The sequence below is a fragment of the Drosophila sulfurigaster genome, chromosome X (genome assembly GCF_023558435.1).
Source record: "Drosophila sulfurigaster albostrigata strain 15112-1811.04 chromosome X, ASM2355843v2, whole genome shotgun sequence".
NCBI lineage: Eukaryota > Metazoa > Arthropoda > Insecta > Diptera > Drosophilidae > Drosophila > Drosophila sulfurigaster.
The window spans coordinates 24,667,648-24,682,876 of NC_084885.1; the positions used below are offsets into that span (position 1 = coordinate 24,667,648).

At 32.9% G+C, this 15,229-nt stretch overlaps 1 protein-coding gene across 4 annotated transcripts in view; it reads right to left on the minus strand.

The window, feature by feature from the left end:
• The window catches only part of LOC133849080 (neuronal acetylcholine receptor subunit alpha-7), a 217,785-nt gene that overhangs the window by 5,811 nt on the left and 196,745 nt on the right, over window positions 1-15,229 (minus strand). For 3 of the 4 annotated variants that reach the window (XM_062284944.1, XM_062284943.1, XM_062284942.1), the window contains exons 10-12: window positions 5,895-6,004; window positions 2,781-2,935; window positions 2,455-2,571 (exon numbers count right to left, since the gene is read on the minus strand). In XM_062284944.1, coding sequence (XP_062140928.1) covers window positions 2,455-2,571; window positions 2,781-2,935; window positions 5,895-6,004 — 382 coding nt within the window. Of the gene's footprint in view, window positions 1-2,454; window positions 2,572-2,780; window positions 2,936-5,894; window positions 6,005-15,229 lie in introns of those variants that run through there. The other variant, XM_062284945.1, reaches the window with a different exon arrangement.

Below are 15,229 nucleotides of genomic sequence, written 5' to 3' on the forward strand. Positions count from 1 at the left end.
CTATTATATACATATATATCTCGGTGGCATATTAAATTATCTGCTAATTTCGAGCTCGATAAGTTACCCAACAGTTTGTGTGGCACAGCTAGAAATGCAAGTGCGAGAGCGAGTCCAAAAAAGAATAAGCAAGAAAGCTACAATCGAAGATGCTCGACTGTGAGATACTCGCTACAGATTTTGAATTAACGGAAAACAGTGACGTATTCATTTTAAAATATACCGAATGCCATATTTGGTATATCGAAGGTATAAAATACATATTACGCTATATATTCTGAATACGAGAAAAACCGTGCAGTATTAATTTTAAAATATACCGAAGGCCATATTTGGTATATCAATTCAAAATATACCACAGATTACTAAAACATAACGCCACACATTATGAATAAGAGGAAAACAGTGTGGTCTTATATTTAAAATATACTAATTTAATATATCACAAAAATAATGAAAACATACTAATGGATGTATTTGGTATATTGATAAACTTCTAAGTTCAAAATATATTAGGGGATACAAAATATACCAAATCGCTGCAAAATACTAAAATATACCAAAGACTATAAAGAGTGCAAAATATACCAGATTGTCAGTCAAAGCAGCTAATATTTGTTGTAAATAAAGGTTTTGTCTCACAAAAAAGTATTTCCTAAATAACTTCTTGTTATTTCTCATAATTTCTTTTTATTCGTTTGCAATCAAATTGTCAGGTATAATTGTCTGTACCAAAATGCGCGACTATATTTGATTTTTATCGATGTGCTAGGGTGGAAGTGGGCGTGGCAAAGATTTGAAATAAACTTCATATGCGTGCAAACATAACAAGTGCTGTCAAAAAGGAATGATAGCTATATCTATTATAGTTTCCGAGATCTAGGTGTTTAAACAGACGGACGGACAGACAGACGGACAGATGCTGATCACAAATATGTATACTTTAAGAGGTCGGAGAAACCTTCTTCTGTTACATACATTTCCTGCAGACATAAACTTAGAATACCCTTCTACACCATCGGATAGCGGGTATCAAAAAGCTGAGAATGCAATGTTATGGAGAGGGCTGTGAACTCAACTGAGAAACGTGACTCTGGCACAGTTGTCTCGCATCTCGCATCTCGATTCTCCTTCTTCATTTTCTCAGTTCTTCAGTTCTCGGTTTCGCAGTTTGCGGCGTCGTGGAGGAGGAAGGGAAAAAGGGAGGAGGGTCTACTGCTCTCTAAGGGTTTTCCATTACGATTGTATTTCTATGTATTTTTCAGCTTGTCACTAAATGCGTGTCCTTGCCACTTGCCACATGCCACTATTATATTCAAGTATGGCATTGGCATGCCTCTAGTTTGTTGTTTGTTTGTCTCATTGTTGTTGCGGGTACAAACACACACACACACACACACACACGTAGTGTGTGTATACACATCTTGTCATTGTCATTGTCATTGTCATTGACTGTCATTCGAGGCATTGCTGAATAAGGATGCGGATGAGGATGCGGATGAGCGTACGGATGCGTATGAGGATGTGCCTTGTTGAAGTCGTTGTTTTTTTTTTCTATTCTTTTTTTTCTTTCTTTCTTTTCGTTGTTTTTTTGTTGTCTTGTGCTCACAACTAATGCTGTCGTTTTTAGTTTGTTGTTGATATTGATATTGTCGTCAAATCGTTTAAAGTTTTTTCTATTTTCCACTTTTGTCCAGTGTTTTTGGTTTTTTTTTGTTTTTTTGTTGCGTCTCCTTTCTTTTCTTTTCGTGTTCTTTTGGTGAGCTCAGAGCTCACATTTCATCCATGCAGTGAAATTAAATTGGGCAAACATTTAAAACTTTTCTCTGCGGCAGCGCGACGTTGCGTTGCGTTGCGCTGCGCACGGTGCGTATGCGTAACTTCATCCTCAATTGCTGACCAAAAGTTTCGAAACTTTCTTTTTTTTGTTCGCCCCTCCCCCTTTTGTTTTCTGTATTTTCCTTTTGGCCTGAGCCCGATTTTGTGATTGCTTTCAAAACGGATTCGTTCAATTGGACTTTCGGAATGTTGATTTAGAAATTTTCACATTTATCATACTTCGAACGCGCATACAGTGAAAGCTGCCTACAGAGTTTTGTTTAAATCAAATATGAATTGATTCGTTTGGGGAGGTAACACTGTATGGACGAGTGTGCAGTGAAAGCGTTAATCCGTGAATTTCATTTCAAAAGCATACTCAATTTATCATCGATAGACAAAACAAAAAAAAAAACAAAACCAATGAAACGGCGAAGCAATTGTTATGGTGGCAACACTGCGTATGAGTTATCTCGCATGCCAAACTATTTCAATTTGAATGAAAAGAGCGAGGAAAAGAATGTTTTGGGGGCGAGGAAATGAATAAGTTCACAACTAAAAGACTTTAGCTTAAAAATATTCATTTCTATTTTGTTTTTGTGTAGCTTCAACTACAAGTTGTTATCGATAACTTACCTAAACATTGTCCGATAGTATGTGGGCTGATGGGGCAATGTGGCGCTGGCGCAGCGATGATTGCATCGGAAGTCGTCATCAATGTCGAGCACATTGGCGAGCAGCGATTTCGAAGATCTGCGTGGATGCAATTGTTGGGGAAACAAAATGTTAACAAAATGTCGAAAATTGTGCTATAATTCAACTATCGATAGTACTATCGTAATGTAAGCATCGCAAAATTTCAAGTCCAAACTGTTATCGATAGTAAAAGCGATAGTTTGCTTGCTGCAGAGTTAGCGCGAGGCGAGAGTATAACATAGTATCATATAAGGGGAGGAGGTTACCTTTCCTTGAGCTCAACGTTTTGGATCTGTTGCTTTTTGTCGCCAGCGTTCGATGAGCCCGACGACGAGGGCGGCGGCGGGCATTCGTAGCCAACCTGTCCGGGTCTTTGCATGCGCAATATGCAAGGTAACCAATAAAGGAATATTACTCTTATCTGTGTGTGCGAGTTCGACAGAGAGACGGAGGTGTGTTGGGTAATGCGGTTAAAAATAATAGCAATAAGTATATTTTTGGTATTTTTTTTTCGTTAGTTTTATGTATAGATATGGAGTAGTTTTTTTAATATATCATTTTTAGTAGTATATGGTATATTTTTGGTATATTTTCGTTAGTTTTATGTATAGATATCATATTTTTAGGTACATTTGCGGTATATAGTTTTTGATTTTTGCAATCATTGTTGTAGTTGTTGTAGTTAGTAAAAATTACGACACACGTTCACAAATAGTTGTTGTTGTTGTTTGTAGTTGATGTTGTTTAATTCCAATTTACAGTTTAAGAATTTAAAATTTATTTATCAGAAAGTTGTTAAGGTTTTGGTTTTTTTTTTTTTTTTTTTTTAATTAGTTTGATTAAGTTGCGTTCACACGTTGTGGCATGTAGATAGATGAGTGTTGAGTGTGTGTTAAAAAGTAGTAGGAGATAGCAAACAGCACGCGCGTTTTTTGTACGAAGATAGTTAGAGTTAGTTAGTTGCATAGTTAGTTAGTTGGTTAGTTAGTTAGTTACAGGGAATGAAAGAGATAGCAGTAGTAGAGTTGAGAAGTTTTTTTTTTTTTTAAGCGTTGAGAGTTTGCCAGTTAACGTAGTAATAGTTGTAGTTGTTGTTGTAGTTATTGTTGTTGTTGTTATTGTTGTTGTAGTAGTAGTTGTTGTTGTAGTTGTAGTTGTTGGTGGCCAGAGTTTTTGTTAGAGAAATAAAAGTTTTCGGTGTGATTATTGTGCTTTCATTTGGTTTTCTTTTCTTTTTTTTTTTTTTTTTTTCTTTTTTTTTTTTGTAATGCAAGTTATAGGTACAAATACAGATACTTATAGGGCAATAAAATCAAGTTCAAAGGTTAAGGTTAAAGGTTAAAGCATATCATCAATTTGTACTAAATATGTACTAACTAAATGTGGTAAATTCGTTGTCAAAACACAGACACATTGCGTTCATCTCTGCATTGGTATTTGAGTATAATACATATATATTGTAAGAACTGTAAATTTATTATATATTTATATATATATGCATTTAATATTGTATTTATTTAAAATTTTAACTTTAAGCATTTGGTTTTGGTTTTTTTGTTTGCAAAATTTATGTTCAACGTTTTAAAAAACCTTGTCTCGAAAATAATAAACACAATTTGATTTCAAATTTCTTTCAGGGGACAATTTGGATGATGACTGATGGCTGATTGATTGATGCGAGCTTATACTACATTAGCACAAGCAAGCATCGATGCATTGCTATCTCAAATTAGAGTATTACAAATGGCGATTATATAGTAGATAATCTGATATTAATCATCGAGAGAGTGGAGGACAGTGAAGTATGTACACGAGATGATGGTTTCTTCTATTGAGCATTGGTCACGACAGTTGAAGTAGAATAAACAAAACTATCGTATGGAAATATCGATAGGTTTTTGAAGCACAATAATCGAAACTATCGAATGAAAATATCGAAAAATCGATGGTTTTTTTATGAAAAATTTTCGGCAGTTGAAGTAAAATAAACAAAACTATCTTATGATAATAACGATAATTTTTTTGATGAACAACTCCTGGTACTTAAAACACAATTCACAAAACTATCATATGAACAAATCGAGAAGTTTGTTTTTTATGAATAGCTCGCGGCAGTTGAAGCACAATAAATTATCAAAGAAGAGTCTCGATAGTTATTGTATTGTCACAAGAGATATTGATAGTTTTATCGATATATATGGTATATATTTTTTTAGATAAGCGCTGTTTCCCGATGGACGAAATAAGTAACCTGTAGCAATAGCTGAAGGCCTTCACTGCCATTGCTTTACCAATAGCGTTAGTATTAATTTTAATTATAACTAACCTTTTAAATAATAATAACCTGTAGCAAGTTCAATTTTCAGAGTGACCATATTTAGCTAGCTTTATGACCTTAAATTTGGCACGGAAATGGTAAAAAGAAGAGTTCATGACCACACCATAAATCTATTTACTGAAAATCATAATTGAAATTCATTGTAACAGCCGTGCTCAATGCTAAATAGATTTGCCGATAGTACATACAATTTAATTGATGTTAAGTTTTCGAATGTTAATGGACATTACCAATCATCAAAAGCTAAACTGTACAGTTAAATAAAGTTTGCTCCTATAATTAATTGTATTTTTTGTTGTTACTCTGCGTTGTTTGTTGTTAATTGTTTCTTTTTTTCATTTAAATGACTTGCAAAATGTAATGGCATGCAGCAGAGTGTAAAAGAAGAGAGAGTAAATGCAAGCGAGAGAGTTGCTGAGAGTAATTTGTATAGTAATTTATAAGATTTGATTTGTGTGGACGAGTGTAAGAGTAGAAGACTTGATTCGAGTTCTCGATCTAAAGATATTGCTCTATACATGTGTATGTGTGTGTGAGTGTGAGTGTATGTGTGTGTTGAAGTAGTTGGTACATATTTTGTATATAGTACTTAGATAGAATGTTCAATTAAATAATATGTACATGGAAATGTTTTTTATATTTTAAGTAAAGCGAGTTTGTGGGGTGTTTGGTTGGTTGTTTTTTTTTTTGGTATTAAATGAAAATAGCAATCGATAACGTATCGATATCTCTCAGAACGCTCGAAAAACAAAAACGAACTCAAAATGAATAAATATAAATTTAGTAATTGTTAGTAGTAAGTAGAAGTATGTGGGGAACTCAAAATAGAGACAAAATCGGAGGAATATATAGTTAATGGTATAGTATTGGTTTTATTTCGAGAGAGATAGTTGATGCTTTTTGTTTTTAATTTTTTGTTTTTTTTTTTTGTATTTTTTGTGGTATTTGTTGATTGATGTAAAGTAAGTAAGGTAAGTAAGGTAAGTAAGTAGTTAGCAAGTAAGTTAGTTAAATTTTTAGTAAGTTTGAATATAAATATTACCCATTCACTCATTTCATGCGTATCTGGATTTCTATGATGATAATTGAGGATAAGTATGGTTGACACAACTGATGAGGCCACCATAAACATAATGCAATTGAAATAAGTTCCTAGAAGGACACAAAAATGACACAAAAACGTTGTGGTAATAATATTCCATTATCGATTCTCCATCGATCGATATCGATTACGATTTCGATATTCGATATTCGCTAAGCTATGTTTGTTGTTGTTGTATATATTATAATCGGTTTTCAATTTATCAATTTCGATTTCGATTTCGATTCAAAGTCACACCTCGAAAATTGCCCTACTTAGTTTAGAGAATAAAGAGTTTGTTTTGTTGTTGTTGTTCTTGTTTTTGTTGTTGTTACGCGATTTCTTGTATGTGTCTGTGTCTGTGTGTGTGTGTGTGTGCTTTTGTTGTTGAATTCGTAGTGAAACTTTATACACATTTCGCTTGATCAGTTTTCTGATCTTATTTACAGAAAATCGTATTGGAAATTTGGAAAAAAATACGTATTGTAGATTGTATTTTGTTTGTTTTGATTTTTGTTGTTTGTCAGTGTAGCTTACTAAAGTTTAAAGTTAGAGAAAAAAGTTCAAAGCAGTATATCGAAATAAAAGAAGTATAGTTAATAAATATATAAACATTGTTCTTTCGATATTTGTTCTTATCGTAAATTGCTTCAGTGAAAAAATTTATTTTACAAGTGTTTGTTTTGTTTTTTTGTCTTTTGCCTCGCCAAAAAATATTCAACAGACAAAAGAGACAGATATAGAGACAAAGACAGAGATAGAGAGAGAGTGTGTGTGTGTGTGTGTGTGTAGCGACAGGTAGACAAAGTGTTAGACAGCGACAGATATATATATATAGAGAGAGAGAGCGAGAGAGAGAGATATACATAAATTGAGAAAGAGAGATGGAGCGAGAGGCAAACTTGTGGCTCAATTCAAAAAGAGTTTTGGGACTTTCTTTTGAAATGAACCGCGCGTTTGACTTGACGCCCTTTTCTTTTTCTTTTTCTTTATCTTTTTTCGTTTTTCCTTTTTCTTTGCCTTAAATATTTCGGGGGGGTTTCTTCATATTTCTCTTTCAAGAATTTTCTTTTGTTATTTTGGGACTAATTGTTGTTCCTTTTGACTGCCCTGTTTGCTTTTTTACATTTTTCATTTCTTTTTTTTTAAAGGTATTTTTCGTTTTTGGTTTTTTGTGCACAACCAATTATCCGCAATCATCATTTTTGTTTAAAAATCGAGATCTGATTCGGTTCTTCGAAATTGTTGAGCTGTAAAATATTGTTTTGATGATAGACATGGGTCTTGGGCAAAAGGTGTTGATTGTTTTTAACTACAGTTAATTGTTGTTTGTTGTTTGTTTGTTGTTTGTTGTACTTTGTTTGTTGTGTGTGTATGTGTGATGTTTGGTAGTTGTTTCGTGGTTGTTGTTGAGGTTTGTTTTTTTTTTTGTTTGTAATTTGGTTAAATGGCAATTAAATATTTAGAAATGGATCGAGAGCTTGTTTGTTCTGTGGGTGCGTTTCTTTCTCACTAGTTTTTGTTTTTTGTTGTTGTTATTTTTTTTGTTTTAATTCGTTTTTAATTTGAGGTCTATTATTTAAGTTCTATTTAATTGCATTTATTTAGCGAATGCACAGTGAAAATTGCATTAAACAAAAAGAGAGTAATGTATTATACAGAAAAGTAAAATAAATTTAAAGCGTTTATTTTCACTGTGCATCTGAATGTTTGTTTACAAAAATATAATATATATATATTTTGCATATTTTTGTTTTATGGTTATTGTTATGGTTGTAGTTGTAGTTGTTGTTGTTGTTGTGGTTGTTGTTGTTGTTTGGGGCACATACACTCCACTACATAATTGTTGGCTCTAAGCATATGATTATTTAAGTAATATATATTGTATATATATATAGGTGTGTATATATATATATATATGTATATGTAGAGGAGAGTGTAGAGAAACTAGTCGCATATGCATATATAGTATAAGTATTGTTGTTGTTGCTGTTGTTGTTGTAGTGGGATTTGATAACCTTTAAAAAACAAACACACACAGTTAATGGGCAGTTTATCACACATACATACATACATACATACATACATACGAACGACGTACGTTTCTACTATACACATATATACACATACGTATGCGTATGCGATATGAATAAGTATGTATGCTAACAAAAATTAACAAAATACCAAAAAAAAAAAACAACTTAAAAGAAAACACACAAAAAAATACAAGTAAAGTGTGTGTGTGTGTGTGTTTGTGGTATTTACAAGTGTGACCAGCTAGATTGTGTAAATGTGTCTGTGTGTGTGTGTGTGTGTCTGTCTATGATACAATGAGTGTATGTGTGTGTGTATGTGTGTGTTGAAAGTAAGTGAAACACCATCAAAAGAAAAGCATATAGTTTGGTAGTATATCAAAAGTTAGCAATCTTTTTTTTTTGTTGTTGGGAATTACTTTATAAACAACATGAGCGAGAGCGAGATAGATAGTTAATTAGTTAGAGAGAGAGAGAAAGACAGAGTTAGAGAGTAAGAGAGAGAGATAGCGAGATTTTTTTTTTTACTACCACAACTACAGCGCACAGAGAATTCGAACGAACGAACGAACCAAACTCAAAAAGCCGAGATTTCTCCAACAATCTTCACACGACAAACCAAAAAAAAAAACAACTAATTCAAAAATCATACAACAACAATAGAAAAATAATTTGAGTAACGATAACGATAACAATAACAATAATTAGTAGTAGAAGAAGAAGACAAAATATTTACACATACAACCCTGGCAACCCTGCCTAGTCTTATATACCCCACAAAAATTTTTCGGTTTTTTTTTTTTTTTTTTTTTATTTTGCCAATCTAAGTAAAAATTCCTTTCGATTTTTACATGCAAATTGATGAGCCGATAAAAAAAAGAGTTGTTGCTATACAAATACATATATAGAGCACATATGTATGCGTGTGTTTGACAGCGTGTGTGTGTGTGAGTGTGTGTGAGAGAGAGAGAGAGAGAGCCAAATATACAGACATAGCAAAAGTGAGACACAGAGAGATAGCGAGAGAGAGAGAGAGAGAGAGCAAGAGTTAAAGACAGCGTTTAGCTCAATTATTATTATAATTTTTGTTTTTCGTTTAACACGGACATGTTTTTTATTTTATTTAGTTATTTACATAGCTGTTCCCGTGTGTGTGTGTGTGTGTGTGAGTGGATGTGTATGTGTGTGTTTCGATATATGCTGTGTTAGTGAGTGTGTGTGTTTGTGTGTGTGTGTGTATGTGTTAGTTTCATTAATTGCAGCGAGCAAGAAAAAAAAACCAAAGTTCGATGTGTAAAATGTGCGACAAAAGTTCAATTGAACCCGGGGACATGTTTGTTCATGATGATGTTGACTTTGACCCCACGACGCATGCCACGCCCAGCCCCCACGTTGTGTCCCGCCCCCTTTCGAGCACACGCACACATTGACATTCATATACGCATTCGCATTTCGTATTCATAACTGCAATAAAGAAGTTGAAGATAGAGTCGCAAATTGTTTTCGTTTTTTTTCGTTGTCAAATGTGTGTGAGTGCTGAGGTATGTGTGTGTGTGTGTGTGCGTGTGTGGGTGGCCGGCGGTGTCATGTCAACTAGTTTGATAGGCATTTTGTGTTCTTGCATGCCAACAAGAACGTTTTTCCTTTTACATTATGTGGTAGTGGTCCTTGGCAAATACATATATAGTATATATAGCATATATATAGACTCTCGACACAATTGCTCGAGTTCTCGTTTGTTGTACGCAAATCCAACAAATCCAAATCCAAATCCAAATCCGAATACAAAACCAAAACCAAAATGAAAAACCAGTAAAACCATCAAAATCGAAACACAAAAATTATTGTTATAACGAAATCACAGAGAGAAAGAGAGAGAGAGAGAGAAAAGTAGAGAGAGAGCGAGACAATAGTAGGTAGTAAAAAGTAGATGACAACAAATCAAATATCAGAATGTAATATAATATATTTATAGATGGTATCGTATAATATTGTTGTTATTTATGTTTATGTTGTTGTTTCATTTCTTTTTGTTTGTTGCGAATTACTATTCATCTGAATTTGTCTTGTTTCATGCGAATTTTCCATACCAGTCCTCGGATACGATAAGAAATACGATACAAGATACGATATTCAAGATACACATACGAGTTTCTACGTTTTGAAAAAAAAAAATTAAAATAAATTCAATGAAATTTCGTTACGTTACGTTGCGTTACGTTACGTGTCGAGTGTGTGTGTGTGTGTGATAGAGTGTATGTAGGTGTGTGTGTGTGTGTGTTGTTGCTATATGCATACTTCTATAGCAACGTGGTGCAAAATAAGTTTCAAACAAACAGTGAATTGACAATAGCATACGATATTCGAATTACGATATACGGCATACGATATTCGATTAACGATATACGATGCACAAGATACAATGATTAGCATTCGATATTCGAATTACGATATACGACATACGATATTCGGTTTACGATATACGATACACATGATACGATAATCGAGTGTGGTGGATATGGCATGCTGGATAGATGGGAACAACAATGCAATTAATGTTTTCATGAACGGGAAACTTGTACTTATTGAATTGGCTTTTATTTGTCTCTTGTAGTTTTATCGCAGATCTCTCAGAAGCATTACGATATATGTATATTCCAACGACGCGCACACACACAGAGCTCCACTTACCTTCTTAGTTCGTAGCAATTACTTGTTACTTGTTAATGTTACTAAATATATATATTTATATATGTATATAGTCGACAAATATGTTAGATATGGAGATATCAAGATGTTCAGATGTTCAAAATGGACTACAAAATGTTGTTGGATCAGAGTTGTTTGGTTTCTATTCGTTTTGATCATGCGTCGATGATGTTGGATGATGATCAACAAGTAACCCAAACTTCCAACTCCAACTTCCAACTAAAGTAGATATATATATATATGTATATTATATTAGATTATAACAAATACTATACTTGTTACTCGATTACTTTTGATAAATTCGTTTAATTTTCGTTTCAGTTCATTCAAAATGATGTTCTATTGATGGCATTTTTTGTTGGTAATTGTTGTATATTGAATGTACAGAACTTTTAAGCAGGTTCGCTGGGGTGGTTCACACATTCATTGATGATGATTCCTTTTGCTCACGACTTCAGGCACAACTCTATGCAGATATGTGTTTGTGTGTGTTAAAGTCTAGCGCATATGAAAATGCAAATCAATCAATCCGTCTGTCTGTCTGTCCGCACATATAAACAGCAATAGCTCGAAAACTATAAATGCTACTCAGAGAGAAAAACATCTTCATTGAAATGTAGATTGCTAAACTCGATTTGAGATCGATCTTAAGAAAACAATCTTGAAAATTACGATTTTTATGGTAAATTTGCATTTTAAGCTTAAAAACATATTATTTGAAGATTTTAATCTTGCCTCAAAAAGAAGATTCCAAATCTTGATTTATGATGTTTTAGGTTGAAATAATCTTGAGACAAGATTTTGTTTTTCAATACTCGTTTTAAGATGGAAAACTTTTCTTTTAAGTTCGAAATGATTTTATAATCAAGAATTTCAAGGTAAAAAACACACAATCAATTTTGTTGTTTGTTTTAAAATTTAAGATTGTTTCGTCTTGATTTCAGATTTTCCCATCCTTGTTCAATTTTAGGATATTTACATTGTTGAAATAAGATTATAATCTTTAATTTCAAAATTGGGCAATCTAGATTTTTGGTAGAATTTCGATTTAAATTTTGAGAGTTTTCCATTCTTGAAACAAGATTATAAACTTGAATTTTAAGAAGAAGTAAACCTTCTTGGTCAAAGAATCTTCATTTAAGATTTTATTCTTGATTTTAGCTAGTTTTTTACTCTCTGTGTAGAGCTGTCAAATTTGGCGATAATGTGGAAATGTGATAAAGGTTTTGATTTGATAGACAACTTTGTTGTCAGCTGGATTTCATGCTTTTCAGTGAGTGAATGGCGAGTGAAAAACCGATTGTCAAATGCGATTGATGCGTTTTGCATTTGCGCTTCGACTGTGTGTCTGTCTGTGTAATGTATTATATTTTGGTGAAGCTAATTGGGAATTGGAGATTATTATTGTGTAATTGCTGCGGTCATTTGTTGCATCTACATACATACGTTATACGTTTTACGTTTACAATTGCAATGCATAATTAGTAGCTACTCGGATAACACATTTGTTTCACTCACTAAATTATCTCTAATAATCAAACACGCACGCACACACACACACACACTTAGATATCTTAAAATTAAACTATGTGAATTACAACTACGAATACTCATTCAAATAACACTCACACTCACACTCGAGAGTCGGAGAGTTTCTTTTTGTTAATGTAGTATGTTAATTGTTGCGTTCAACTACGGATTGTATGTGAAATCAGCTAATTGGTTTTGATTATCAGCATAGCGACTAGTGTTGTACAGTGCCGCAAAATTAATTATTTCGCACACTTCTTCTCTCTACATAGAGAGAGCGGCGTTATCTCTTTTGGGTTGGTTTTAATGAATGACTAAAATGCAAATTGAAGCTGCAAAACTTCATGAGTGTTATGTGTGTGTGTGTGTGTGTGTGTGTGTACATAGTGTTGTAAGCAGCGGGCAGTGTTGGAAAGTACTACAAAAACTGCATTATTCGTTGAGCGAAAACTATCTAAAAGCTAGTTGATTTCAATATCCATGGATACTTAATACTTAAGCCAGCATTAGTTTCACATAGTTTTATGCTTTATTAATGCGAAATCGAAGCGAGCAGAATTGCTTTTTGTTGTTGTTGTTGTTGTTGGGCGAAAGTTAAGCTACGAAATATGCACGTGATGGGGATAAACTTGAACTGTGCAAAGTTTTTGAAATCGCTTAAATCACAGAGAAGAAGAGAGAGAGAGAGGAAGACGCTCGGCATTAAATGAAATATTAAGAGAAAAACAAAAACAAACACAAACCAGAAATCAGACACTTAAAGATTGCACAGCAACAACAGAATAAACGCATCTTTCTCCTCCTCCTCCCACCACGCACTTTATAAAGTTCTCGCCCACATTTTATTTAGCTTTGGCTTTGGTTTTGGTTCACACACATCCTGAACCTCATCCTCATCCTCATCCTGATCCAGGAAGGTGAGCTGCTTGAAACTTAAAACGGGCCAATTTGCTGTACGTGTTTATTGTTTTCAATTTCGATGCAATGCAGCACACAGCAAAAAAAAAAAAAGTAAAACAGAAAAGCAGAAAAAAAAACTACAAAGAGAAGGAAATAAAAAGCAAAACTTCAAATTTGAAACTAATAGCGCTGCAAATCTTCACTGATACAAAAGGTGAGGGTTAAGTTGTACTTTGATTTCTCCACTCACTTATATTAAAAACAGAGCTAAATATCTAGTGTTTATGGTACTTTAATCATTTTAAACTTTTGTGAAGTGAGAATTTCACTCATTCCTTACATTTGTTGTGCATTTGTTAAGTAGTTCATATTATAACGAGTTTAAAGTCTAAATAGTTCGTTTACATAAAGTCTATATCTTTGCTATCTACCTAGTTTTTATAGTTTAATTACTGTTATGCATTTTCGCAGTTTGTCAAGGGTTTCTCATGTTCACGTTAAATGTAACTGGCAGTTATTTAAGTAGTTAGTTACTTCAAAGACTTTAAAGTCGAAATTGTTGTTCTACATGATATTAACAAATTTGCTTTATACCTAGACTTTATTGTTCATCCATTCTCTATAGGTCAGCAAAGTATTTTCGGTGTTTGTCAAGATTTTCTCAGGTTCATGTTAATTTTAACTGACATTTATTTAAGTACTTATTATTATAAAGCCTAAAGAGTTGTTCAATATCTTTGATATATATTTAGTCTCTCATTTTTTTTCGCAGTTCGTCAAGGATTTCTCATGTTCGTGTTAAATGTCATTTGTCGAGGTTTTCTAATTTTAACTGACACTTATTTAAATAGTTATTATTATAAGGATTTCAACGTCTAAAGAATTGTTCTATATGAGGTCAATATCTTTGATATATATAGTATTAAGTTTTTATAGTTCATTGACTGCAAAGCCTTTTCATAGTTTGTCAAGAGTTTCTCATGTTCATGTTAAATTTAACTGGGAGTTGTCTTCGAAGTAGGGCTTCATTTTAACCGGCAGTTAGTTAAGTAGTTATTTTTATATTGACTTTAAAGTCTAATGTTTTTACGAACTCAATATCTTAGCTATCTTAGAAATATCTTAGCACTAAAAAGTTGAAATATGAATGAATTCGACATCTTTGCTATATACCTATATTTCTTTACAGTTCATTTAGTGCTTTTGTAGTGCATGTTAATTTTAACTGGCAGTGATTTAAGTAGTTCATATCACAAATAGTTCATACTATATTTAAGGAGTTTATATTAAAGTCTGAATAGTTCGTTTATGTATATGAACTCAATTTCTTTGCTATACACCTAGTTTTTTTTTTTTTGGAGTTTGTCAAGTTCGTGTTAACCGTCAGTTATTTAAGTGGTTTATACTTGTCTAAATAGTTCGTTCAATATCTTTGCTAACATATAAATTTAGTCTTTATAGTTCATTGAGTGAAACATATTTTCGAAGATTTTATCTAGTGTTTGTCAAGTGCATGTTAAATTTAACCGGCACTTATTTAAGCTAATATCACAAATAGTTTTTACTATCACAGTATTTATTTTACTCAAAATTCGCATTGTCAGTAAATTAAGAAATGCGCTTGACGCGTTGAGAAATGCAATTGAAATAATGACTCAAGTTTTGAAATTGTTTTTCATATAGTAGCAGCTTTAATATGAACATGAGAGAGAGAGAGAGTGAGAGAGAGAGAAGGCGACTAAGTTGTCTAGCAGCTCACAGTGTGTACAATAAGTACTCGCATATGTGTGTGTATACTTAAAATACTAAATGTGTAGAAATGTGGCATGAGAATACGCTAGAGTGTATGTGTGTGCGTGTGTGTGCTTCGAGTGTGTGTGTGTGTGTGTGTGTATTTACGAGTAGTTGTACAACATTCGTGGAGCAGCTTAAGTCCGCGCACCTTTAAGACCCAACCGCAGAGAGTATTTAACAAAAAAAAAAAACACACACATAAAAAGAAAATTCATAAAATTGCAAAATTTAATGAAAACGAAAAACTCTTAATGAAAAACGGAAAAAAATATGAAAAACAAGTTTGCAATTTGTCTTTCTCTTTTTTTCAGTATTATTTTTCTCGGCTGT